Source organism: Magallana gigas, chromosome 4 (assembly GCF_963853765.1).
Source record: "Magallana gigas chromosome 4, xbMagGiga1.1, whole genome shotgun sequence".
Taxonomy (NCBI): domain Eukaryota; kingdom Metazoa; phylum Mollusca; class Bivalvia; order Ostreida; family Ostreidae; genus Magallana; species Magallana gigas.
Genome location: NC_088856.1, coordinates 22,327,074 through 22,352,821, shown reverse-complemented (window position 1 = coordinate 22,352,821; position 25,748 = coordinate 22,327,074). Strand labels below are relative to the sequence as shown.

The following is a 25,748-nucleotide window of genomic DNA, read 5'->3' as shown; positions in this document are numbered from 1 at the left end:
TGTTTATTATAAATTATTATAAATAATTGTGTTGTACATTTAAAAAGGAATAATTGAGTATATTATTTGCATTTATGAAAGAAAATGCACATAATGAAATAGTCTTTTTCATGTTTTTTTTTATTTCAGAAAGAAAAATTAAAATAAGTGTTATATTTGTGTTATCAGAATATTTTTTGTAGAAATTGGGAATTCATTGCTTTTTACATAAAGTATATGAAGTTACATAATTCAAAAGAAAACAAAGGTTTGTTTTATATCATGAAGTGTTGTACATGTATACGCTCACTGTACAAAGTTTAAAAAAAGCTTGTAGAAAAAATCGCTACATATGTGGCTGTTCTCAGCCTTTATGTTAAAGTTGTTCTTGGAATATAGTCCGCCTCTTCTAGAGTGTCCGTGATCACCTCTTCTAGTCGATGTGCTTCTTCAAACATATGTTGTTGGAGAAGTCGCTCTCTTTGCGCGCGCATTGACATAACCTCCTGTAATCGCTGTTCTCTGAACCTTTCCCCCTCCTTCCATTTTGACTTCAATAGTTCTATCTATTCTTCCTGTGCTTTTATGAGCTTAAAAAAATCAACAGCAACCAAAATTATAAAATCTTAAAAGAGTTTTTTTTTCTAAATAAAAAAAAAAATACATATAACAATAGTTAATTGATAGGACAGATCATTTGAAGCAAAACGATCAATATTTTCTTAAATAGAAATTGATAGAACGATAAATTACTAAACTTTAACCTGATTACGCATTAATACAATAAACCAAGATGTACTTCTCCCAATAGCTATATACTTTAAAAGGTATAACAAGTATATATGCAATTGATATTTGCATTTCAACATATCAACATTTACTGTGATGTGAATGCTTTTGATAATTCAAAATGTTACTTTAAGAAGATCGACGTACAGTGTTAGTTCTTTGCATTTCCTCCTTTTGAAGGTGTTGGATATCCCGTTCACCTTTGTCAACATGAGACACGTGATCATCTACATGTTGCACGTGACCTGTAATTTCATCCAATCGCTTTTCTAGTCGTGACGCTGTTCTTTCTATCAGTCTTCGTAGTCTGTCTTCCGTGACATCTAAAACCAGACACAAAATCAAACACGTACGAAAGAATACACAAACACAGTCAGCCTAAAGTTGAGTATTACTAAGCTATTGTATTACCTTCATCATCTTCCAGTTTTGCGCGGGATGCATGAACTATATACCTTTGTATTAAGGCGCATATAACACTCTGTGGAATGTAAAACATTTCATGTTTTAACCATACATTAATATGACTAAAATGTAAATAAAAAATATGAAATGACAACAATGAACTGTAAAAACAAACCTGCTGAGGAGTGCTGGCATCTGGTGAGCATCTCATTTCTAAATCGTACTAAAATGTATTTGCAACTTTTCAGTATGAGGTGGTTGTTTTGTGGTGAAATTTTACGTATATTTTCACACAGAAAATACACTTCTTTATATTTGTTACTTTTTACAGGTTCATTTGTACATCAATTCAAATAATTGTAATACCATTGGATTTTAATATTGTATTTTTTGTAATATTTAGCACATCGACAAACATCACCACATTCGGTATGCTTGTACGTACCTGTTGTTTTTTAACAGTACGACATCTGCTTTTGCTACATAGGCAACACCGTTTTTTCCAAGCTTCACAAATATTTTGAATGAAAGGAATGATGTTGAAGGGCGGGGCTACCGGACAGCCAGGTTCAATAAAAGTCATCCATAATTCTGTACGTGAAAACTTCCACTCCGTGTCTCTCTCATCCTAACAAAAAGTTAACCGATTTTACATCTATATTGTGATCACTTATATTTGAGGAGTCTGGATGTTCACCAAAATAACGAACCCACATGACAAACCTTAAGTTTTAAGATATGATAATTTTAGCTATAAACTTTCATTTAATATATGAAAAAAATAATTTGCATTTTATTACAGTATATACATATATTTTTATGCATAATTCTTCTGTATGAGATCAGTATTGTCTAAAATGACCAATAACTATCTTAAACTTTAATTCAAGCTCTTGTTGTTATTGATAAAAAAAAATATACATGTATCTGCCTTCATTTTTTATTTATGTGAGACTATCTGAAAGATTGCATGTCCCCCAAAAAAGGAAATAATTCGTTTTTTTTGTATTTTAAAGGTTTGTTTTTAAATATACCTGGACCTCTTGGAAAGTATTGCTCATTACAGCTATCAACAAGTTCATCAAAACAACAATAGCAGCAAACACATATAGACCATAAATTGCGTATCCAAACCATTCCGTTAATGTGATGCGTGATGAGTTGTTTTTAATGGAACTTAGAGGGGCACTGCGATTTAAATTAGGGGTATTTCCTTCGCCAAAACCCAGCAGTGACCAAATCAAAACAAAGGTCACAGCACTAAACCTGTAAAATATTCCATTTTATCATGTATTAGATTTATGATAAAGTCAATGTGCAATTCACAATACAAGTTAGTTGACAAAAGAAAGAGATGATTTCATTTAATTACCCTTGAAAGTGTGCTGTCTGGCACGCATGTGCAGCATAGAGAGCGGCGAGTCCACACGAAAAACTAAGCAAGATTAGAACAAACATGGCTAACAGTTTCACCAAGTCACCAAAAGTCCTTCTAAATGAAACGAGCATTGTTCCAAATGTTTCGTTGGCAGGCATAATGAAAGATATTCTGGCAATGCTTAGAATTATCCCAGCAGAAAACATTATATCAGAGATAAGTTCAGGGTCTGGGACTCAACTTGTAGCCCAGTCAACTAAAACAGATAAAACAGATTATCATAACAAATATTGCTTATTCATACATGTATACTCCTAAGAAATAGGAAAGAGTACCAGTTAAACGAGAAACTTCAATATGGATGGTAATTAAGATATTTATTTTTCAGGAAAACTATTTTCGATATCACTTTTAGAAATTATTCATTATGAACAGTTTTAATTTGAATGTTTGCCACCAATCGTAGCCGTAGGGCATTGTCTCTCCGTCGAAAAATAATTATTCTTGTTGTCAACATCATAGCAGAAGAGAAGTTGATTGATGTTGATTTCTTCACCAGATACATTGAAATTAATTTGGTGTTGAGCTAGCGAACTTTGCAACCTAATGGGGACAACGACGTCCAAAGTGAAAGAGGTCAACAAAAACGTAAGCATGAGAGAGTCGATGATATTCCACACAGAGCGGAAGTAATTGCCTGCTCCTTGCTCAAACAACTGTTTCATTTCTTCCCAAATCCACCCTGAAAATCGATTCAAATAATTTGTTTGGTGCCAACAAAATTTAATTGTGAGTAGATTTTAAACAATACTTTAATGTACAGACTTACCTGTGATCCACATAAAAATCAGCGTAATAAAAACGTATGTAAATGGGTCGGAATGTTCGCAACCAAGTGACACCCACATGTTACTAAACTGGATTTTCCCCAACACAACCAGACACAGGAAAGTTATGTAGGAACATGTATAGCTCAGGAAACGGGTGGAAGGTGGGTTCAGCAAAAGCGTGACCTAGAAAAATGTTATTTTGTTTAATTACGTTAAATTCAAAATTATTGGTTTTGTTTAATTTTTACATGAAGGGTTTAAATTAAGAATTCTTTTTAGAACCGTATCAGAGAAGGCTTCATGTATAATTAAACATATTGATCCAATACCCTTCCATGAAACTTAGTAATCTTAATGTTTTTGTGTACTAATGTTTAAAACAACGTATTTCTCTGATCCTGATTAAAAAGTTACTTAAAAAAAAAAATAATTTCGTGATCTTGTTAAATTAGAATAAGTCATATATAATTTCCGAATTAAGGACGAAAAGAAACGTTGATATAAACAAACAAAGACTTAAAAACCCATCAATATACATGTTGTATATGTAACTGAATTTTAAGGAGTACATAATTGGTGCAGTTGTATAATACTACTGAGTATTTGTTGGGTTTTTATGCGTTTTTTGTCTATGTTATGTGTCTCTACATAGCAACATGTTTTACGTTAAAAAATCACTGTATTTTCAGTTTTAGACTAAATTTTAATGGCAAAAAAATATTCTTTAAAAATATTTAAATGACAAAACTGTGAAATTTGCAAATATAAATCAACTCCATAATCTAAGCTATCTACAGCTATATGCGGTATTCATTGATGTCTACTTAAGTTAATCAATGTAAAAAGTTGCACATCTGTGACTTTTAAACTGAGAGTTTTCATGAACACATGTGCAAAGATAATGATTTTCGTAACTATGCAGCTGTGACAATGACTCCTTTTAATCAACAGTCGTATGGATACCAAAAAATTAATATCTCTGATAAAAAAATAAAGCAGTAAACCTATTGTATCTGCCCTGATGAAATATTTATGGTAAGATTTAGTTTTATACCATCAACAATTATAGTATGAAACTTGATGCTATGTACATTCCTAAAGGGGGGGGGATGGTCATGGCTATTTTAAGACTCTATCAATCTTCTTTAGAAGAGAGTTGTATATAAGTTATAGTAGAGGAGTCAATTTTTTAACTTTAAATATCCCCCCCTCATAAAAATTACTACAAAGCTAAATATATCATATCAAAAAGATCTGATGGTTAGTTTGATTATCACCGAGCTTCCTTATTTAAGGCTGAACACAATTATCAGAGAACAGAGTGTAATAATTCATTTATTTATTAAATATATATTACATTTTGAAAGCATTACTTACTTTGCTCCAAGGTACAAATATAAAAACCAGGGATAAAATGGGTAAAAATATCATTCCAAGAGGAATAGAGAGCAGCAGGAATTCAAAACGATTCAGGTGACTCATGCCTGTTAGTCCACTAAACCAAAGAGCTGATACCTGAGCCTGGCATTTTGGGTGAGAGACAAACTGAAAACGCATATTATCATAAAAAAGTTACACTTCTTCGAAAGTTAATATTAAGAGATTTAATATGGTATGCTTGTTTAAAAAAAATGAAAAAAGTACCAGTAATTATCATGTAAGATTTTGTTGACACTTTAAGGTATTTGATGACATTAAATATAGTTTAAGCTCAGAATGCATAAGCATGAATCCTATAAATGTCGCTTTAGAAGCAAAACGATTTGTTTAATAAATACACCTTTAACTTTTAGAATAATTAAAACATATTTACACTGACACATCTTTGTAAAAAAAAATGTAATACCTTCTTTTGCTCCATTTGCAATGCAACCTGCAGTAGAGGAAAAGAATTGGTGTTTGCATCGGCCATTTCTGTCGAGTTTAAAAGCGATCTCACCTCCTCCGAAGTACGACACTGATTCAACAAGTCAAGAGTGAAGTTTTGTACCTGCAAGTCAAGCTCTTCATACGTGCTCTGTTCAAAATGATAAAGGGTAATTGTACTTTCATATATATTCATCAAACGTATTCATATGAAAAATGAACAATTCGCTACAGATTTATACATATTCTCTCAAAGTACATGTAACAGAGGTAAACACAATCAAGATATCAATTGAGTAAGATATTTCAATGTAAATCTAAATTGTACTGCATGTATTCACTTGCCTTGTACTCAGTTTCCATGACTTGAAGTTGTTTGAACTTTTTGCTGAGGAAGAAGGAAGACATGACAGGATCTTCATCTGTTAGAGATATGTATGCTGGACTTGCCAGAGCTCGAAAGGTATCAAGTCTTCTGTTGCAAAAGACCATGTAATCCCTGTTCTGCTCTTCAATACATGATGTACAAGAACAGAAATAGTCGTGAGGAATATCTACCAATGCTCCTTTCATCATGATCATTTGAACAATCTGAAAATCATTCCGTATGGCTGCTTTAATCAACGCCTCTTTAAGCATATTGAAAACAGGCAATTCGGAGAATTTGGAAATATCCGACCTCATTGATAAATCATCATCATCGGGTGTTGTAACCCCATTTGGAGATGTGATGCCTTGTATGGTAGAATATTCGTTGCTTTTCACCCCGTCTTTATCTTTATGTGTAGTTTGGTAAATCGGGTGATTCAAAAGAATCTCGCATATCTCTTCCCGATCGTATTCTATAGCACATAGAAGTCCCTGGTGGATGACTTTTGGACTGACTTTGGACAACAGGTAATCTACCAAGGAAACGTGTCCATTTTCTATTGATATATCAAGTCCAGTTCTTCCCTGTGTGTCTTCAATATCTGCAGAGACTCTTCCTGAATTCAACACATTTTTGACAAAATTCTCGTCTCCCAGCTCACATGATTCTAAATACTTTCTTTCGACGTCCTGCAAGCCTGGTCTCTTTCAGACAAAATATGGACAGATTTCTGTTTCTTGGTCATTATTCTTTAGAGATGTAACCAACGAGTTCAAATGAACATCTTGCATCGTAGCGAGCGGCTAATATACAAATGCACTTTTTGCTGGTTAGTCACACTAGCGTAAAAATGGTGTATCATTTGCTCTGAAATAACGACTTTATTCAATATGTGATGTCTGGTTGACAGTGATAATTGGATACTTTATTGTCCTAATGTTGACACAGCAGCGTAAAATTGATTTCTACACAATTAGGTGCAATTTTCAGTAACAACGTTTATTTAATATAAAAAACGTAACATATTGACATTTAATGATTCGATGCAAACGAGCACTTATAACATTAATAGTATACACTTGATACACATGCTTGCTTTCCGCTAAGTAAATCCCTAAATTGTCCGATATTTGTTAATAAAGACAAATTTGAAATTTTTTCGCCAGTTTCGATTCTATGATAAAGATAACCACGTTTTATATCAAATAATAAGATTTGTCTCACTCCAAAATCCAAAACTTTTGAAGTAACCCCAAAGTCTTTTTAAGGGTAAAAAGCAGCGTTTAAAAGTGAAATAACATTATCTGCAACGTACGAAAGCCGAGAAGGATCATTCGAGATTCGAGATTCGAAATGCGAGATTCGAAATACGGAATTCGAGATTCGAAATTCGAGATTCAATATCTAAATTAACCAATCAAATCAAGGATATGAAAATATGTATCCTAGCGACATCAAACTGTTCTAAATAAAAATCATACGTACATGCTTTTATATACAAATAAATGCTATGTTCACTTCTCCCTACCTAACTAAATAATTATTTGTATTTACTTTTACACAGAATATCTAAATAGACTAGTAATAATGCAGTGTGCTTCGCGGATCTAAGTGATTTTGTTTGCTCTGGTGCATTTCCACCTGATGCGTTTGAACCCTAAGGTATTTCACCACCAGTAATAGTTTAAAACCCGGGTTTATTCACCCCTTTGTGTAAAAATGTGGTTATGGTAGAGAACTTCATAAGCGTAGCTAATTTTTTCTGTAGGGGGTCCTAGGCCAATTTTAAAAAATTTTACTATGTAAATTACATAAGCTCCAATTTTCCCGAGGAGGAGGTCCAGATCCCCTGACCCCCTCCTTTCTAGATCCCCGCATGAAGATTAGTCTATGTATCTAAATAATCTAAATATAAATAATCTGTCCTGTTTCACTAATAAATATAAGCATTACTTATCGTTTTTATGTATGCATACAGTGATACACTAGTACTATGATTATAAACAAATCATTGAGATATTATTACATCATACGGAATTATTAATAAATACAATTTTTTTTCCTTTTCCTCAGTAAACAACTTATTATGAGTCTTACTTTTGGAATTGTTTTCAATATAGAAGGATACCTACTCTCTACAATTAAAGGTAGGGATGATAGGGTGCCAATTTGTTCACATTGCCGATTTCTTGTGCAGAGAACAGTAACACCCTTTATTTGATTGTGCATGAATATTTCAAAATTAATTGTTGTACATATATTTTGTTATAATTCATTCATTGATATATCAACAAGAAAGAATAAAAGCATATGTTTTACAGCCAAGTTAAGTTTCTCTGTAGTTTCCTACCCCCCCCCCCCCCGCACCAAAATTGACAATAATTACATATAAGTCATACAAATGTTTACTTTTTTTGTAAGTAAATCTCTAAAGATGTAAATAAGCACTGCAAACAAAGATGTGTGTATTTAATATATTACTACATTACACTTAGCCAAATAAAATGTAATCAGGATGAAGCTACAAGGGGTGAGTGGTGCAAATTTACCATAATTTGTCGCCATACACACAGAACACCAAATAAAGAAACTGTGAGTGGTGTGTGGAATGCATAAAGATGGCGGCAAATTATCTCAAATAATCAGTGCAAAAACCCACAAATAGGCTGTTATTTGTTACATATCCTGCAAAAACATTGATAAAAAATGTTATCGCCCCATATCATAGCCGATTAAGTTAATGTGTACATATGGTCAACGTACATGTAATTCTAATATACAAGAAGGCGGACGTATCAGGCGGGGATCCAGAAAATTAAATTTCAAAAATGATCGGTTGAATTACATTAAATGCTTTGAAAATTGTTTTAAACTATCGCACGGGTCAAAATGCGTGATAGAAGCTATGTACAGTGTAATTGGAAACTTTAATTTTATATCAATATGTAGTATTACCTATTATAACAAATAAGAGTATAGCACAACTGCCACAAGCAATACATGTCCTTTACCGGCACCACCTCCCTCCCCATAAAAAAATGAAACAATTGTCGTTTTAATTGCTAAAATGTGTGTGGTTCAAGATTTTTCTAAAGGACATACCCGATTAGAATTGAAAAAAAGAGTCGTACGTTTCAAACTAATTTTGTCAAAACTTTTAGATTCATTTGGTTATATTTTGTTCCATTTGGGTAAATATATGCACCAGCGCAGCTCTAATTTACATATAATCAGGCCAGAATAACTGACAAATTAATTAGGACTATATAGCCGCCCCCCCCCCCCCCCCTTCTTGAAATGTATATACTGAAAACAGATTATTGGCATACAACATCCGCACACACTTTAAAGAAAATTTCGGTTTTTTTTTATCATTTTCGCTAGCTAATGTAAGACATCACAAATACCCCAAGCCCCCTCCTCTCTTTTCTCGTTTTAGAGGCTTAATTATTGTCTATATATGCTTGTAACAAATCAAATCAATTTCAAATTCTAAATCAAACTGAATTTGACACTACAAAACTCTCTCTGTGTCTGTCTGTCTGTCTGTCTCTCTCTCTCTCTCTCTCTCTCTCTCTCTCTCTCTCTCTCTCTCTCTCTCTCTCTCTCTCTCTCTCATATCGACAATGGCATTGCCATACCCTACAATACACTATTCTTATCTGGATTTCTGTCTTTGAGGTTGTAAAATGGTTTAAAACTTTATCATAACCTATATTTTGACATGTCGATTATTTTCTTTAGTTTCGTTTCATAGCTAAAACATTTAGATTAAACAGATCTTTCTTCGCGAGCCGATTTTTACACAGTTGGGGCGAATACACTTCGGGTTAAAATTGTTCGGAGGGAAATACATACAGGGCAAACAAAACCACTGAGATTCGCAAAGCCAACAGTGTTATTTCTAATTTAATTGTTTATACTGTGTGGGGTTAATTCATCAATGTTAATTTAACCATTTTATAACCACTATATAAGAGCTATTAAGACATTTATTTGTAGGAAAGAGCATGTACGAATGATCTTTATTTAGAACAGTTTGATGTTGCTAGGATACAGGTTTCAGATCCATGATTTGATTGGTTAATTTAGATATTGAATCTCGAATTTCGAATCTCGAATCTCGTATTTCGAATCTCGTATTTCGAATCTCGAATCTCGAATGATCCTTCTCGGCTTTCGTAGCAACGACACTTTACCTACAAAATTATAAGTCGCATGCTTTCCTTTATGTCTTCATATATACGCGTAAGCAACATTTTTACAGAAGTCGCCGCACAGATATGTCCTTTCACACCAGTCTTTATCATAGCCTTGTGTTTAGGACATTTAGCAATAAAGTTTATTTTTTTTAAAAAATGTCGACCGCATCGAATGGCAGCAACGAAGCTTTCAATAGAGTAGATGTCAGATATAAATATTAATATCAAATATGAATGGCATATCTATTTATAATCTGTTGTTCTGTACATTCTGATTCATTGAATTTTTCTATTTCAAACTCTTTTCTTTTTAAATTAACGAATATTCAATCAACCATTTTGCCAGTTGATGTCACACATAATTATTGAGTTAACAGTCTTCTTTAAATAAGCACTTTATCTTTACACCCCCTGTTTTTGTGTGTATTCGATCCGTGCTATACCCACCAACATCCTTTGCATAAATCAATCTGAGCGGTGTGTTAAATGTAATATGCTCTGTAAAGTATAGTTATGCTCGCATGCTGTTCAAAAAGTCCAATGCTTTCAGAGTCGTTCTTTAATTGCTTGTAGTGGAAAATTGCAAATCTGTTGTTTTATTCCATTTAATCTTCATTATTTATTTCAAAGTCTTATTAAGTAAGTAAGTTAAGAATACCCTTAGCTAATTTCACGAGTATTTTAAGCACCAACTCTTATTAAAAATTTCCTAATAGTTTGTTATTTACGACCTTTTTTTTTTTTAAACATCGCCTCAAATACATTTATTACTACTACAGGTTTATAATTATTTTAAGCAAGTATTTTCTGCCTTTGTGTAATTAAAATGAACGGATGGGAAGTTAATGCATTTAAGAACACGATGCAAGAAACATAGACTCTAAAAATGTGCATAAATTCTTCAAATTTCCATGCTTCTACATGTAAAGAGACATTTATAGAATTGAAGATTTTTGTATTCTAAGCGTAAAATATATTTAATGCCATACATGCAGAGCGAGATTGGGCGATACTTGTAAAATTGTATTGGATAGTAAGAAATATAGCATATTAGAAAAATCGTGTTTGATGAAGAGGTAACTTGGTTTAAAATGATGTGCAGAGATATGATATGTAGGTTAGGATGATGAGCTTTCCTCACTTTTCTGTTTCTCCATTTACAGTACAATATTAAGTACGATGCACAACAAAACACTTAGGAAATGTCAATCTCAAGTAGGTAAAGTGGGTCACTTATTTATTTGTTTTACTAAGAACACATTCTTAAGACACACTTAATCTCACCAAGTTTGTGAATTTTGTTAGTCATCAATATGCAAGCACGAGTTTCATAAAGGTCAATGCGTGAATAAAATCAAACAAAAATAAAATAGCAATAAAAATCATAGATTATATTTTTGTTGTTTTTTTCTCTGTTATTTGAACATTTTATTATGTAGGTATATTACATAAAATGCATTAGGCAGAACGCAATGCCTATATTAGCCTTGAAGAAGGTACACATTTGATTAGACTAAGTGTGTATCTATTAAAATGGAAGTAAGATGGCATAATACTACTTGTCATGATTGTATAGTAGATGAAAACTATGAATAATGGGTACAAATAATAAAGAGGTACATGTATGAGAACAAACCCCCCAAAAAACAAAACAATGGTAAATAGAAAACCCCCCAATGGTAAATAAGTAAATAGGAAAAAGGAGGTACAAACAAGTTTGTACTCTTTTCATGCACCACTTTTTTCATTGTAATTCTGTTTGTAGTGTTTAAGTATGTACTAGCTTTTTTCCGACTTTATTGTTGTTTTTCTATTTTTTTGGAAAGATGTGGTTTGAAGACATACTATGTTTTCTTCTTTGTTTTTCTACTCAACTGTTATCATGGGTCTTCTAGCCGCTTCTGATTTTGTTGAAAGTTTTGCGTCATTTTTGATAAACACCAATGTTGTAATGTTTTTACAGCTATGAATTACTGACAACATAGCATCATGGAAACGAACAAGCTTACATGTTGTCTTAGACTAATAAACAATTTAACATATTTAAAGTATCATGTGCTTCCAAGACAATGTATCATGCAACATTTTAGTGTATTCTCTTTTAAATCGATTAAATTATGAACATTTATGAAAACACGTATGAAAAGGTTAGCTTTTCTGCCTTGCCAATGTCCATATATATTCTTCATTTAATATCTATTTGTTAATATTTCTCTCTCATACATGTTTATATCTTTAATTTTCTGTGTTGTGTACCTCATTGTCCCTAAACTGCTTTTGAGAGAGAAAAAAATCATACATTTAGTTGTTATAACTACATATAGTTATAAAGATGAACTATGTCTAACTACGGCGTACATGAATAGATTCAAGTACCTTTCTCAATTGCACGAAGTTTCACTTCTTTTTCTTCGAACAAATTAAACAGCAAGGACGTTTTCTAAAATTAAGTTCAACTCCTTATACTTGGAGTTTGTATCTTGAAATATTGATGTCAGTGCATATTAATCAACGTGAAATTAAACTAAATCATATGACATACTTATTTAAATTCTAGAAAACTATTTTTAAGAAGGAAATTAACAGCAAACACTTTTCTTGACATAGCTTTTCAATCGTCAAGAGGGTATAAATTCGGTTGCTGGTGGGAAAGCATTGTATGTCTCAACAATGAAGTATACACAGAATGTTACACATAGATGACTCAATTTTTGTTTATCACAGTTTTTAGGTGTAAATGTTATATTGTAAGTTGCGTTTTTTAATGACAAATTGTAGTCTTTAATTACCCATGTTAGATAAACAATTTAATACATTTATTTTGTATGTTTTTGTCTATAATGTCCTCGTATAAAAATATGCATTGATACTAGGAAGCCTCTGATATAATTACCCTTTTATTTAAAGCATATTTTTCTTTCAAAATAAGTTTACATGGAGACAAATGCAGTTATTATTGAATAGAAAGTGTAAAAAAAAAATCAATTCCTTTAGCTCCTTCCTGTCCAAAGGTGAAATTTTATAATATATTTACATAGTTGAAAAATCACCCACCCCTTTCAATTGTCTCAATTTACATTACATGTAGGATATGTAAATGTACATTTTACATCAATTAAAATAACATCTGCTATATAATAACTACTTTAGAAATGATCAAGAAGCAACAATACTTTTATATTTGTATTGTATTTCTGCATCAAATAAGTAGAAAAAACGTAAAGTTTGAACATTTTTTTGGGATTTCTTATCCGTCTCCAGCTATCCGGGTATGTTTGAATTTTATTTTAATTAAAGGCAGGTATCACACTGGTAGGTCTTTTTTTTTATAATGGTTGAAAAGGTAGTAGAATTAGAAACCAGAATAAATAAGATTTTCATTAAATATGATTGCTAAGCTTACTTTTAATAAAAACAAGAAATTACATGCAGGAAAGCATGTATATTTGTCACTAAAAATGCTACAATTCATCCAATTTATCAAAATAGGTCAATTTTTAGTTTTGGTGATACTTGTTTTTAAATATGTGTGAAAATAAACTCAACGTAATTGCCACAAGTTTCATAATATAAGGTGAAAGATTTCAAACCCCTCCTTTTCATAAAAATCAATACATAGGGTATACATGCAAGGGTATTTCTAAGAGATGTGGTGCTTTTATAATGATAATATCATGTAGATACATGCAGTACGGAATAAGGTTTCTTATTACAAGAGGTTGAACAACAGTTGACCCCACATTTCCACTTCACTCGATTTAACATAGAATCATATGGTTCTTCTTCAGCAAAACATCTTTACTTAATCTTTTAGAGTTCACTTAAATGAATTATGGGTAACCAAGTGATTACTAAGTGGTTAACTCAGTTAACACAGTGTTAGCTAACCAATGCGTTAAATTACGTTTGATCAACAGAATTTAACCACTGCGTTAGCTAATCACTTGATTAGGATTTAACACGTCATTATCCTTAACACGGTGTTAAATTTAACCACCTTTCAAAAAACCGGGCCCAGTTAATTGAGTCTGAAGTAAACGTCCATTCTTTTTTTAACACATGCCTCAAAGTTAAACAAAATTTTTCTCTTAATTATCCTAATCATTTAGTAATATGTGTTACATTTTTTTCATCCACATGTTGATTCTAAAGTTAAGTAGTCATACTTAGTGAATTTTATTTCATTACAACAGCCAAGATTACATGTATATAGAACGCCATACCTATAAAAAAATAGGAAAACCCGAAAACGAAAAACCGCAAGTCAACAAGATTGTTTTATGAAAATGATACTTTACAGTAATTGGATTTATTATGGAGTTTAAGTGGAGGCAGGCCCCGCAACAGGTATGTTCACAGCACCAGAAGACGGATAGCCGCGTGATAAAAGCTTTATAAACACTAGGGTTCTATCTTGATTTGTTTAATTCTGCAAGATAAATTTAAAATAACAACGACGAAATCAAAAGAGGACAAAATTGTTGATTTTTTCTACGAATATCGAACGTTGTCTTCGAAGATCTTAGTCAATCATAATCTTGCTTTTGAGGTGAGTAGTTATAAGTTTACATCAATGGCAAGCAAATAAAATAAGTTTTTTTCGTAGCTAAGTTTTATTTTTGTCTAATTTATCTATCATGATTTTTTTGCAATAAATTTTAAAATTTAAGCTGAAGTGTTCTAAAGGGTCAATGGCCCAAGAGGTCAATAGTTGTACACACAAAAAAAAATCGAGAAATACAGAAAATCGATTGAATGAGGTAAATGTTTCTGTTTGATAATCAGGTACCTGTGATTTTGTAGAAGTAGTGGTCAACATTCAGGTAAAATAAATAGCTTATTTGGTAAGTAATATTAACTATACATTTATATCGTAGATTTTCAACGTTATTTTGGCTGTCATTATAGCGGGTAATTTAATTGAGAAATAAACGATGGAGAATTTCACTTTAGTAAAAACGAAGAAAACACACTGGAAAAATGTGAAATACATCACTTATTCCTACAAGTATTTTTTTCATTTATGCGAAATTTAAAAATACTTTTCATAACAATTTTGAGTAAAATCAAATATCGATATATAAAAAGGAATAGAATAAATGAATATATTCTAATTCGTCAAAGGGAGCGTTTAAATTGCTTTACGGTAAACTGCTTTAAATGTCACTGAATTTAAAAAAATAAACTGAATTTTAGAATTATGCTTGCCTATGTTCGACTGTCGTTCTTCTTATGGCTGTATACCTCCATTTGCTGTGTACAAACAACATCTCCCGCCCAGTTCATGGACGACATCAGTGGGTACAGAAGTGCATGCAAGAAAATAGGATGGGAGCCAAAGCAAGGTAGATGACCGTCTCTGGTTGCTTAGATTGACGTAAACTATATAGTTTTTAAATAAGAATTAATACATCACAATAAGCATTTTGATTTTAATTTTTTCAGATTGTACTGCTTACAATGTTATTGCTTTCCACGCAAATCTGAAATCTAACCTCAACAACCTTTCTCAAAATACAACTATAAAATTCGAAAATGTCCAGTTAAACAAAGGCAATGGCTATGACCCAGCAACAGGTATGTTCACAGCACCAGAAGACGGAGTGTACTCGTTCACGTGGTCATTTTTGACAAATAAACGAGGTACAGTGTACATTGCTGCTGTCGTGGACAATGTTGATCACGTGCATACTTGCATTAACAATCAACAAAGTACCTACATCAATACGTCAGGTCACCTCATTTACGAGCTGAAAAGGGGCAATAAAGTATGGATTAGAACTTGGTACCTTCCCGCCACATTTATTCACGGTGGTTACTATACTTACTTTTCTGGAAGCAAGATAAATTCGATTTGATGTAAAAGCGCTTATACTGACTTCTTGTCATAGAATGATTTAATTTCTTCGGAAATAAAAATTGCACGACAAAGATGAATAAATTGATACATGAACGTTTTCTTTCAAGTGTTATTTGTAGAAACCACAAGTACATATATGAATAATTTGTTTCTGAATGAAACAATAACTTTGAAATTCTGCATATCTTGTATTTTACATTGATTATACACTGAATATGCGGGGTTTTTATTTATGAGGAACGATCAATTCTATGTGTAAAATATCAATAAGATACATGTGTAAATCAAATTAACACTTAATTTACATTTCGAAACAATTTATAAATAGACAAAAGAAAAGAAAATAGTGACCGACTCAAAATATAAAGTGGAAAAACGAATGCTAATATAAAAAGATATTGTGTAATTGATATGAAAATTTGTGTGAAAAAGTGTTTATGTCTTATACCCTTTTTCCTGCATTAAGCAGCACATTGCAGCTCGCTGTGTGAATTAAACGTATTGAAATGAATTCTGATATAAAAACAAAATTATGTAATTGATATTGAAAATTTGTGTGGAAAAAGTGTTTATGGCTTATAATGTTTTTTTTCTGAATTAAGCAACACACCGCAGCTTGCTGTGTGAACAAAAGCGTCAATTATCCATAGCAGTAAATAAAACGTTTCTAAATAGAGGGGTAAATTAGCAAATTATCAAACAATTTGCTCATCCAACTTTGAGGTACACAGATATGAACACATGGGTTCCGATTTCACCAAAACATAATAAGTCAGAAAAACAATCTTTCGTACTGAGTAGATTAAGTACAATTAACTTTTATAAAATTTCGCCGTTTTTTAACGAAAGATAAAAAACACAGTCCTATTGAAATTGATATATTCTGCTAGGGGAGGCCGCCCAATGTCTGGTCTATATTATAACTCTTCGAACACCGACTAATATCATGCAAATTACCGGCGGCCGACTTCGACAAAAGCGGGGTATTCAAGATATCCCATGTTCGAGATACCGATATTTACCTGTACTTGCAAGCGATTTGGTTGCGGCTGTAAAGTCATATTTATCTTTTTGGTTAAAAAAACCCAATAGATATCTGGCAATTTTTAGCTCAACGTTTGCATCATGCTTTAAATACCATCCATCACATATTCCTGGTATTTCCAAATAGAACGCACGTAAAAATGTCCACCTACAACTGCTAAACGTATTAGACCCGATGCAACGATTATCCTTGATTCTCCTGCAATACATTTTAAACATTGTACTTTCACATTAAATAACCATAAAAAAAACCCGCAATTACGTACAGTTAATTCAGTCTAAAGTAAACGTCCATTCTTTTTTTAACATATGCCTCAAAGTTAAACAAAATTTTTCTCTTAATTATCCTAATCATTTAGTAATATGTGTTACATTTTTTTTTCATCGAAATGTTCAATTTCAACAGTTACCCTCCCAAACATGCACTATTTTTTTTTATTATACTGAATGTCTTAATTTAAAGAAAATTTTACTGCTTTTATATAGAAATGAAGTGAATTCTACGGCGAACCGTACGCACAAAATTTCCGTGCATGTACAATTCGTTGTGTTACCCGTTGCCAAGTGTGTTGCTAACGCTGAGGGTAATAGAACGGATTACCAACTGCGTCTCAACCAATAAGATTTCAGTATTTAACATGAAAATATAATAAAGTAAAATGTTATAAACATTGTGTGCGTAAAAGTACAGAAAATATATATATATATATATATATATATATATATATATATATATAGAGAGAGAGAGAGAGAGAGAGAGAGAGAGAGAGAGAGAGAGAGAAAACAATTGATTTGTGCTTCTCAAAAACCCAATTTATTAACTTTTTTAATACAGTGTAATAGGCTGACGTATTCTAATTAAACAGTTCATAATTTAGGGTATTAAACATTTTTAATTATAGCAAATGTTCACATTTACTATTCTTATTATGTTTATGTTAATAAATGAAACAAAAACAAATGTAACACCTTTTTTGTTTCAAAACAAAAATTGAAATTGTAACAAGAGGCCATAGTTCCAGAAAAAAAGAGATAGAGGTTATTTCTTTTGAAGAATCTCAATTAAATGTCATTAATATGGCCAATAATTTTTTTTGATTGTTATTTAGCACATGCTAATATGTTTATTTAAAATTTGATAGGAAAATGTCATTGAGAAATTTTTATGTGCTATTACATTATTTTAAACTCAGAATAAAAAAAAAATGTTTATTTTATCAATATTTTTTGTAAAATAATGATATTGCTATGAATAAAGGATAATATTTTTATTAATTTTAAATTTTTTATTAAGTATCGAATAAAATTTGCAAATTAATTCAGAAAGCCGAAATTGTCAAAAATCATACTGAGAAAGTGGCCATAAAATAACCGAATTCATCTCATTAATCTGATGGAGAGCGTTATTGAAATACAATAAATACGAAATGTAAACATACACGTAGCTGTGTTAAGAATTAGCCTGTCCTGTCCAACGAAATGATAAACTCGGAATACGAAAAACCGCGAATCAAGTCAACATGATTGTTTTATGAAATTGATACTTTACAGTAATTGGATTTATTATGGAGTTTAAAGGCCGGTTCTGGGGTATAAATAGCAGTCAATTGGGGAAATGGAGGAAATTTCAATTTTCTTGCCACTCTTCACTTCAGGGGATATTTTTTCAAATTTATACAAATATCACCAATTACCACTTTAAGATAGTTGTTGTGTATATAAAGTTATGTGTTCTGCATTTGAAAATACATATAATTTACTTCAAATGTATGCAATAAGTGCGAATTAATCAATTAAAATTCTGAAGTGACACTGATTTTCAAATTTGCCCATTTTGATTGACAGCTCTAATCTCCACAGACGCATTCAAAATGGTTGCTAATAAGATAATGTCTTAATCATCCTACCTCAGTAAAGAGAAAGAGTTAAGTCCAATAAATCCATTTATTTGATAAATAAAGAACACATATACTGCATGTAAGCGTGAATGCCGAGTCGAGTCCGAGCCGAGTCCGGCTGTTATCTCCTGACCACTGCTCTTAGCACAGTTTACACGAACCTTTCAGTGACCAGATAAGAGTCCAGAACAGATGTAATTCTCACAAAAACAAATTCCAATAAAAAGAAATTTTGAACAAAATTTTCTGATTTAAATAAAAATAATGTGTATAATAATATTGTTTTTAATTTAAAAAAAAATAACTGCCAACGGTGTCGCATGTATGGGATATTTTTGGGGTTGGGAAACCAAACTCGCACTAAGTTGACAACACATTCTGGTAGAATGTCCCTACGATGGCTTGTAACATTGGTAAACCGAGGGTCTAACTGAAGAATATTTAGTTTTCTCTCTCTTTATCTTTCATCAAGAAAAACTCCTTTATGGAAAAGCATTGTCAAGAAAAACTTATACTTTTCCTTACGGAACGAGGTATTTCTTCTGTCAGGTATTGCTGCTTCAGAAGGCCACCACATTTGTCTATTTCTCCCGTCTGTTATGCAGGGTTTGCAAAAGCAATGTTCACATTCATTACAGTTTTGACTTTGCGGGATACAGAATGTCCTCTCAAAGTCGTCAGCACTGATTTCCTCATTCCCAGTTGTATTTTTATCACATATCATTTCTTCTAACTCCCATTCATTAAAATTGATGAATTGAATTATTAATTCCCTTTGATCAGAGTTCACCCTCAAAGTAATTATACTTGTGTCCTCATTTTCATCCATTTTGTTACAAGAATGATGGTCTGAATTGGAGGGAAAGTTTTAGGGCATGGGGTACCAAAGGAGATTTCTCTACCATGGCATCATGTACACTGTATGTGGCCATTTTTATAAGCATTAAATTCTTATTTTCTGTCCATCAAAGTTGTTATTAGATATTTACATGGAAATTTATTACAACATAATAACTATCACCATATTTCCCTGCATCCACAAATATTTTGATCCCCACTGAAGACCCACCCCGGGAGATGGGCTGATTAATAGATTTATTGACATTTGGCGGGATGCAGGGAGTGCCTCCCTACTGTGAAAATATTTCAATTTCACATGTTTCATTGTAACTGGTCCATTCCATTTTATTTCTACAAAAGGGTAAATTGAGATTTTTGATGATTGTTTTATTTAAAAAAAATATATAAACCCTTCGGTCTATACACTTAGCTCTGTAATAATGAAATAACTTGATCATAAAGAGTAAACTTTGAATCATATTTGACTCAAAGATATACCTATGGAAATAAAAATATGTATCCTGGTACATCACATGAAAAAAATGATCCAGTCAGTATTATGAAACGTAAAAGTGCAAGCAATATTAAATTTTACAACATAGCAAGTAATCATTGTAAAGATATTAGAAGACTTCAAAAAATGACAGAAACTAAGAGAAAACTGCCAGGTAATTTCAAGTTTGAGATGCCGATTACCGAGGGAAAAAAGTAGGATATTATGCAAAATATTCAAAATTTGAGGGAAGTTTTGGTCAGCAAGTGAGGGAGACCAGTTAATAACACGGACATCATGGAATCATTGCTGGATACCTGGAGACAATCTCTAAAAACGAATGATGATGATTTTAAATCACCTGCAACTTACTTTAAAGTAAATAAGAGTCAAGTGAAGCAGGATTTTTTGGTGACATCATTGCAATCTGTAAGAAAACTGATCGATGTTTCAGCATCCCATGGGAAGTACTGTAAAGGGACTCTTGAAGTTAAAAAGTCACAAAGAGAAGTCATGTGAGTGCATTGAAATTAGTTTGTACCCGGGGCAATAGAGGAAAACATTTCTACATTTTGGCATCATCTCCATACCTACCAAATGGGAAGTATCTTGTTAATGAAAGAATCAACAATGCATTTCTATGCAGTGGAATGTTACAATGTACCTTCTCATTATTGAAGATTCTGTAATGCAGCAGGACTTGGTGTTCTCTCCGTTGAAAAAAAGGACGCAATTTTTTAAAATGTATAAACCAATTGTACAAGAAGAATATGAAGATTCGTGCAACACTGCAATTCTTGAAGAAGTTGGACTATATGAAAACTTGGATGGACTAGACATAATTACGATGCACGGCATGGATGGCGAAAAAATGCTCCACAAAAAAAAACACCAGTGTCGTGTCAATTAGGGAGCGATCACATACAGTTCTTAATTGTGCTCATGTAACAAAGGCAGAGGATCCTGTTTCTCAAAGGCATTAGACAACTGGAACACGAAAAATTTATGAAGATTTTGACAACAGGGACATTTCTGTGAATGTGCATACCCACGACAGGAACATGGCCATTAATAAATATGTAAGAAAACGGGAATATGGCTTTACATGTAATCAAAATGATCTTTGGCATGGCATCAACAGTATCAAAAAGGCCTTGACTAATATTTCAAGTGGACCAAGATACAAAGAAGGAAAAACCTAGGTCGAAGAACTTGTCGATAAAGTGGAATCTATCGCGACACATTTTTACTGGGCAGCCAAGCATTGTGAGGGCAATTCTACTACTTTGAGAACTTTGTTGGACAACATAGTTGACCATTACCAAAATGACCACAAGCGATGCCACCCTAGCTCAAGATGTAAACAAGATCCAAATTATGAACCATCAAAAGTTGTACTTGAAAATCCTGTGGCAATTAAATTACTCAAAAGTGTTATTGTAAATTCCGCAATTTATAAGTATCCAGATCATTTCAATTTAGGAAGAGATACATACCTTGTGGAACGCTTTAGTAACACTTTGAATGTCTATCAAGACAAAAGAATAGCATTTGGAAATGAACAGTATAAAGTGCGTGCTTTCCTTGGAACTCTGCATTGGAATGAAAATGTGAATAGAGGACATACTTCAGTATCAAGGCTGATCCGAAAGCCCCTAGACGCTTAAAGGGCAAAAACAAAACTATAAAAAGAAAACATTTAATTTTAGAAATAATATATGGATGCGCTATATAAAACAAGTATACCCAAAAGCAAGAAAAATAAATAGTGAAACCATGTGCTGCTGTCTTTTGTTTCAACACGTGTCTGTGCTATGCATGTATCTATTTATAGCTTCACTCTGTAGTCTTATCAGTTGGGGTTGTGGCCTTCTCCCTAATATGCTTAAAGGGTACCTGCAGTGCTGGTCAATTTTTGATATAATGAAGATCTATGTGTAAAAACATCATCCTGAAAATTTTACAGCGATCACATAAGTAGTTTTCGAGATATTTGGGGAAAACCCGATTTCACACCTGAACGAGTTTTGAATCAAGCCGATTTGGCGCGAGATGAACTGTGACGTCACGGGGTCAACGTGACTGGATTAGAAACAGCAATATCGTATGAAAAATGTTCGTTTTCTTGCATTGTTTTATCGTTATATGAACATTTTTTTCTGTTGTTTTATTTCCTTATCAACCCTGGATGACTAAATATACTGTTGTTAGAGTTTAAACCCGTTTTTTATCGAACAAAAATGCCAGACTCGGAAAATTGTTTGCTTCATGAATTTAGTCAAATGTATAACACATTTTGCGTATAAATGCACAGCGTATGTATCAAAATGGCAATTAATCAAACTTTTGTTTTAAGAAACATATTTTGTTAATATTTCCATTCTTTCGAATGATTTTTCCGTGACATTATTAACTGATTAATAATATTGATAATACATATTTCGTAAAGGCAACGCGGGGTCTATTCCTCGTATAAGGCATACAATTACAAATGATTTCAATTGATTATTCAATAATAATGATATAGGACTTATAACAATCAAAATAGTATGCATTCTTTAACAAACGAACACGGGATTATAAACGGATCAAGGCGAAAGTCCAAGATGGCTGCATGATTAAGTCTTATATTCTTTTAAAAATACGATAATGGAATTTCATTTAACATTTATTTACATCCTTTGTCAAAATGTTCAAGTTTATTCAGATTTCATAATGATTCGCTGTCAGTATAACAATTGAAGTAATGTGGAGTTAAAGCGTTAATTAAATTGCTGACCATAGCGCTCTAAAGAAAGTTGCACTTGATTTAACAAGAAATTAAGACCAACGTAAATGTAATTACTTCTGAAATAATTACTTGATCACATAAAAAAAGGTTTAAAATTGCTGAAATGTAAAGTTGGTCATTATTTCAGTGATTATATAAGTAACAATAAAGGCATTTACCTCGAACATTAGTTTTACTATTTGATAGTCGTTAATCACTGATTGACGGACTATATACATGTATTAGCTTACGAATGCTTGATTCACACAGTCTGATTTATTTTTCTTTTTTATTGTTAAACAATCGAGTAGCTAATTATACACAATTCAATTTACCAGTCCAGAGGTGTGAAACCCTCTCGTTGTTCACCAGACTCGTGTACCATGTGTATACATACCCCAGATACACGTGTGTCTGGAGCAGTGGCTTCGTTAGTTTATCTGTTTACCTAAGTCATTGTCTCGAATCACTCGTGTGTGAAAGGATATTATGTAATCAAAGAATGAATAATGAAAATAAATCTGGCCATGCAAGCGTTAAGATATCGTATTCATCGGTAAAAGGGCGACGAGAATAGCAAATATTTTAAAATCCTTTAAAAATAAATCTGACTGTAACAAAATAATTACGGATACACATTTCTAAATCTACAATACTTAAAATAAATAGATACGTCAAAACATCAGACCTATATCAATCATTTTGGCTGAAAAATCGAATTGAATTTGTAAAGCTTTGTAAAGAAATGCCCCTCCTGTTGACCTCGTGACGTAACTTCCGCTGAAGCCTCGTTATCGCCTTATTCTGTTTTCTCTTGATTAGATTTCCCAAAGCAAGTAAAAATAGCCACTTTGAAGCGGCGTAACTCCGTTATTTTTGCATCGATTTTGATGCGTTTTTTAGCATTTAATTTTGGTAATTAAACTCTTTGACATATGTTTCACATCGACTTGACTGCAGGTACCCTTTAATTGCCGTCCGTGTGGATATTCAACTAGGTCAGATCCGGCCTTTAAGTAGATTTAAGTGCAGGCGGACATCGTTTTGATGTTACAAGGATAGTCACATGATAAAAGCTTTATAAACACTAAGGATCTTTCTTGATTTGTTTAATTCTGCAAGATAAACATAAAATAACGACGAATTCAAAAGGGGACAATATTGTTAATTTTTTCTCCGAATATCGAACGTTGTCTTCGAAGATCTTAGTCAATCATTATCATGCTTTTGAGGTAAGTAGTTACAAGTTTACAGTAATGGCAAGCAAATGAATAAGTTTTCTTCATAGCTAAGTTTTATTTTTTTCTAATTTATACCTCATGATTTTTATTGCAGTAAATTTTATAATTGAAGCTGAAGTGTTCTAAAGGGTCAATGGCCCAAGAGGTCAATAGTTGTACTCACAATTATCATTGCATAAAATTATTGTCTACCCCGATCAATTTAATATATGCTAATATGTTCATAAAATACAAATTGGGTCAAATAGTGCATCGTTTTTGAACGATGTTAATCAATTTGACCTTGAATATGGTTCGTGATCAAATCTTTCTTTTGGCTTCACAGAATTTGTTAATGAGACAACATAAACTTTTGCAAACTTTTAAAACATTTATTTTTCAGTGACTAAAATTATATATATATATATATATATATATATATATATATATATATATATATATATATATATATATATATATATATATATATATATATATATATATATATATATAACACAGGGTCATATTAACGTTCACCGTGCTCCTACACCTGCACAAAGAAACTGTAGAAACGACTTCTCCCTCTCAGTTTATAGACGACATCAAGGGTTATAGAAGTGCTTGCAAATCGATAGGTTGGGAACCAAAAAAAGGTAGTTGGAGCAATTTCTTTGTTATAATTTTAAAAGTAGATGTTTATCTAAATAAAATAAATCATGTTTACTTTTTATTTTAACGAAGACATGTTATTATATTTCCAGATTGCACCGCATAAGATGTTGTTGCTTTTCATGCAAATCTAAAATCCCATCTCACCAATACACCAATGAATACAACAATTAAGTTTGAAAATGTTCGGTTGAACAACGGTGAAGGTTATGACCAAGCCACAGGAATGTTTACTGCGCCAGAAGATGGAGTATATTCATTTACATGGTCATTTCTGTCGAAGAAAGGGGGTACAGTGTACATTGCTGCTGTTGTGGACAATGTTGATCACGTATATACTTGCATTCACAATCAACAAAGTCAGTATATTAGTACTTTGGGTAATCTTCTTTACGAACTAAACAAGGGCACAAGAGTATGGATTAGGACTTGGTACTCCCCTGCTACCTTTATACATGGCGGATTTTACACGTACTTTTCAGGAAGCAAAATAAGTTCTATTTAAAGGAAGTGTACATGAAAAAATATTTGTTGCTAAATAAATTTTAAGAGCCCCTTGAAACTTAGGAATGAGGTCTGTAACCTTTTTGTTTATTTCTATCATGATATTTTATCAATTTAACACTCTCAGTGAAAGATTTATGGAGGTAATCCATGTATCTGTTCCCTGACGTAGATACGCCACATTGCTGCTGATGACTAGGTCAGGTTTATACTGAGTTCATAGAACTGTTTATACCTGGTTGATAAAACTTATTCAGAAAAATAATGCAATAAATCAAAATGTGTACTGTCATGAGAAGACAAGAATTCAGTATATTTTTATTACGGAACCCTAGGTAACTAAATACAATTTGTGCAAAAAAATGAATTCATCATTTGTTACAAATGAGACTGTCAGCAGATGATTGTATGGTGAATAAATTGATATATGAACGTTTTCTTTCAAGTGTTATTTGTAGAAACCACAAGTAAATATATGTATAATTTGTTACAGAATGAAAGAATAACTTTGAAATTTTGTATATCTTGTATTTTACATTGATTATACACTGAATATGCGGGGTTTTTATTTGTGAGGAACGATCAATTCTATATGTAAAATACCAATAAGATACATGTATAAATCAAATTA

At 32.2% G+C, this 25,748-nt stretch overlaps 1 protein-coding gene and 2 long non-coding RNA genes across 3 annotated transcripts; 2 read left to right on the top strand and 1 right to left on the bottom strand.

Moving 5' to 3' along the window:
* Positions 1 to 298: 298 nt before the first annotated feature.
* LOC117682600 (short transient receptor potential channel 3) lies at positions 299 to 6,479 on the bottom strand. Its single transcript, XM_066083273.1, has 13 exons — positions 6,438 to 6,479; positions 5,593 to 6,321; positions 5,228 to 5,398; positions 4,759 to 4,926; positions 3,381 to 3,564; positions 2,991 to 3,293; positions 2,546 to 2,786; positions 2,208 to 2,439; positions 1,619 to 1,801; positions 1,349 to 1,396; positions 1,180 to 1,249; positions 916 to 1,091; positions 299 to 569 (listed from the first exon to the last, which is right to left on the bottom strand). The coding sequence occupies exons 1-13, from the start codon at positions 6,477 to 6,479 to the stop codon at positions 546 to 548; spliced, it is 2,571 nt and encodes an 856-aa protein (XP_065939345.1). The 3' UTR covers positions 299 to 545.
* A 7,716-nt stretch (positions 6,480 to 14,195) lies between these two features.
* Positions 14,196 to 14,826, top strand: LOC136274557 (uncharacterized). Its single transcript, XR_010712975.1, has 3 exons — positions 14,196 to 14,368; positions 14,490 to 14,579; positions 14,773 to 14,826. It is a non-coding gene; the product is annotated as an uncharacterized lncRNA (long non-coding RNA).
* An 8,494-nt stretch (positions 14,827 to 23,320) lies between these two features.
* On the top strand, positions 23,321 to 25,554 carry LOC105328875 (uncharacterized). The gene is made up of 3 exons (XR_900258.4): positions 23,321 to 23,956; positions 24,464 to 24,597; positions 24,706 to 25,554. It is a non-coding gene; the product is annotated as an uncharacterized lncRNA (long non-coding RNA).
* Positions 25,555 to 25,748: the final 194 nt, after the last annotated feature.

Bases quoted from the DNA above. Each gene is read 5' to 3' on its own strand.
- LOC117682600 (XM_066083273.1), bottom strand. From the start codon at position 6,479: ATGATACACCATTTTTACGCTAGTGTGACTAACCAGCAAAAA. The intron at 5,399-5,592 runs GCAAGTGAATAC...CATTTTGAACAG, and splicing joins TCATGGAAACTGAGTACAAG to AGCACGTATGAAGAGCTTGA. The intron at 2,787-2,990 runs AAAACTGTTCAT...CTACAAGTTGAG, and splicing joins TGGTGGCAAACATTCAAATT to TCCCAGACCCTGAACTTATC.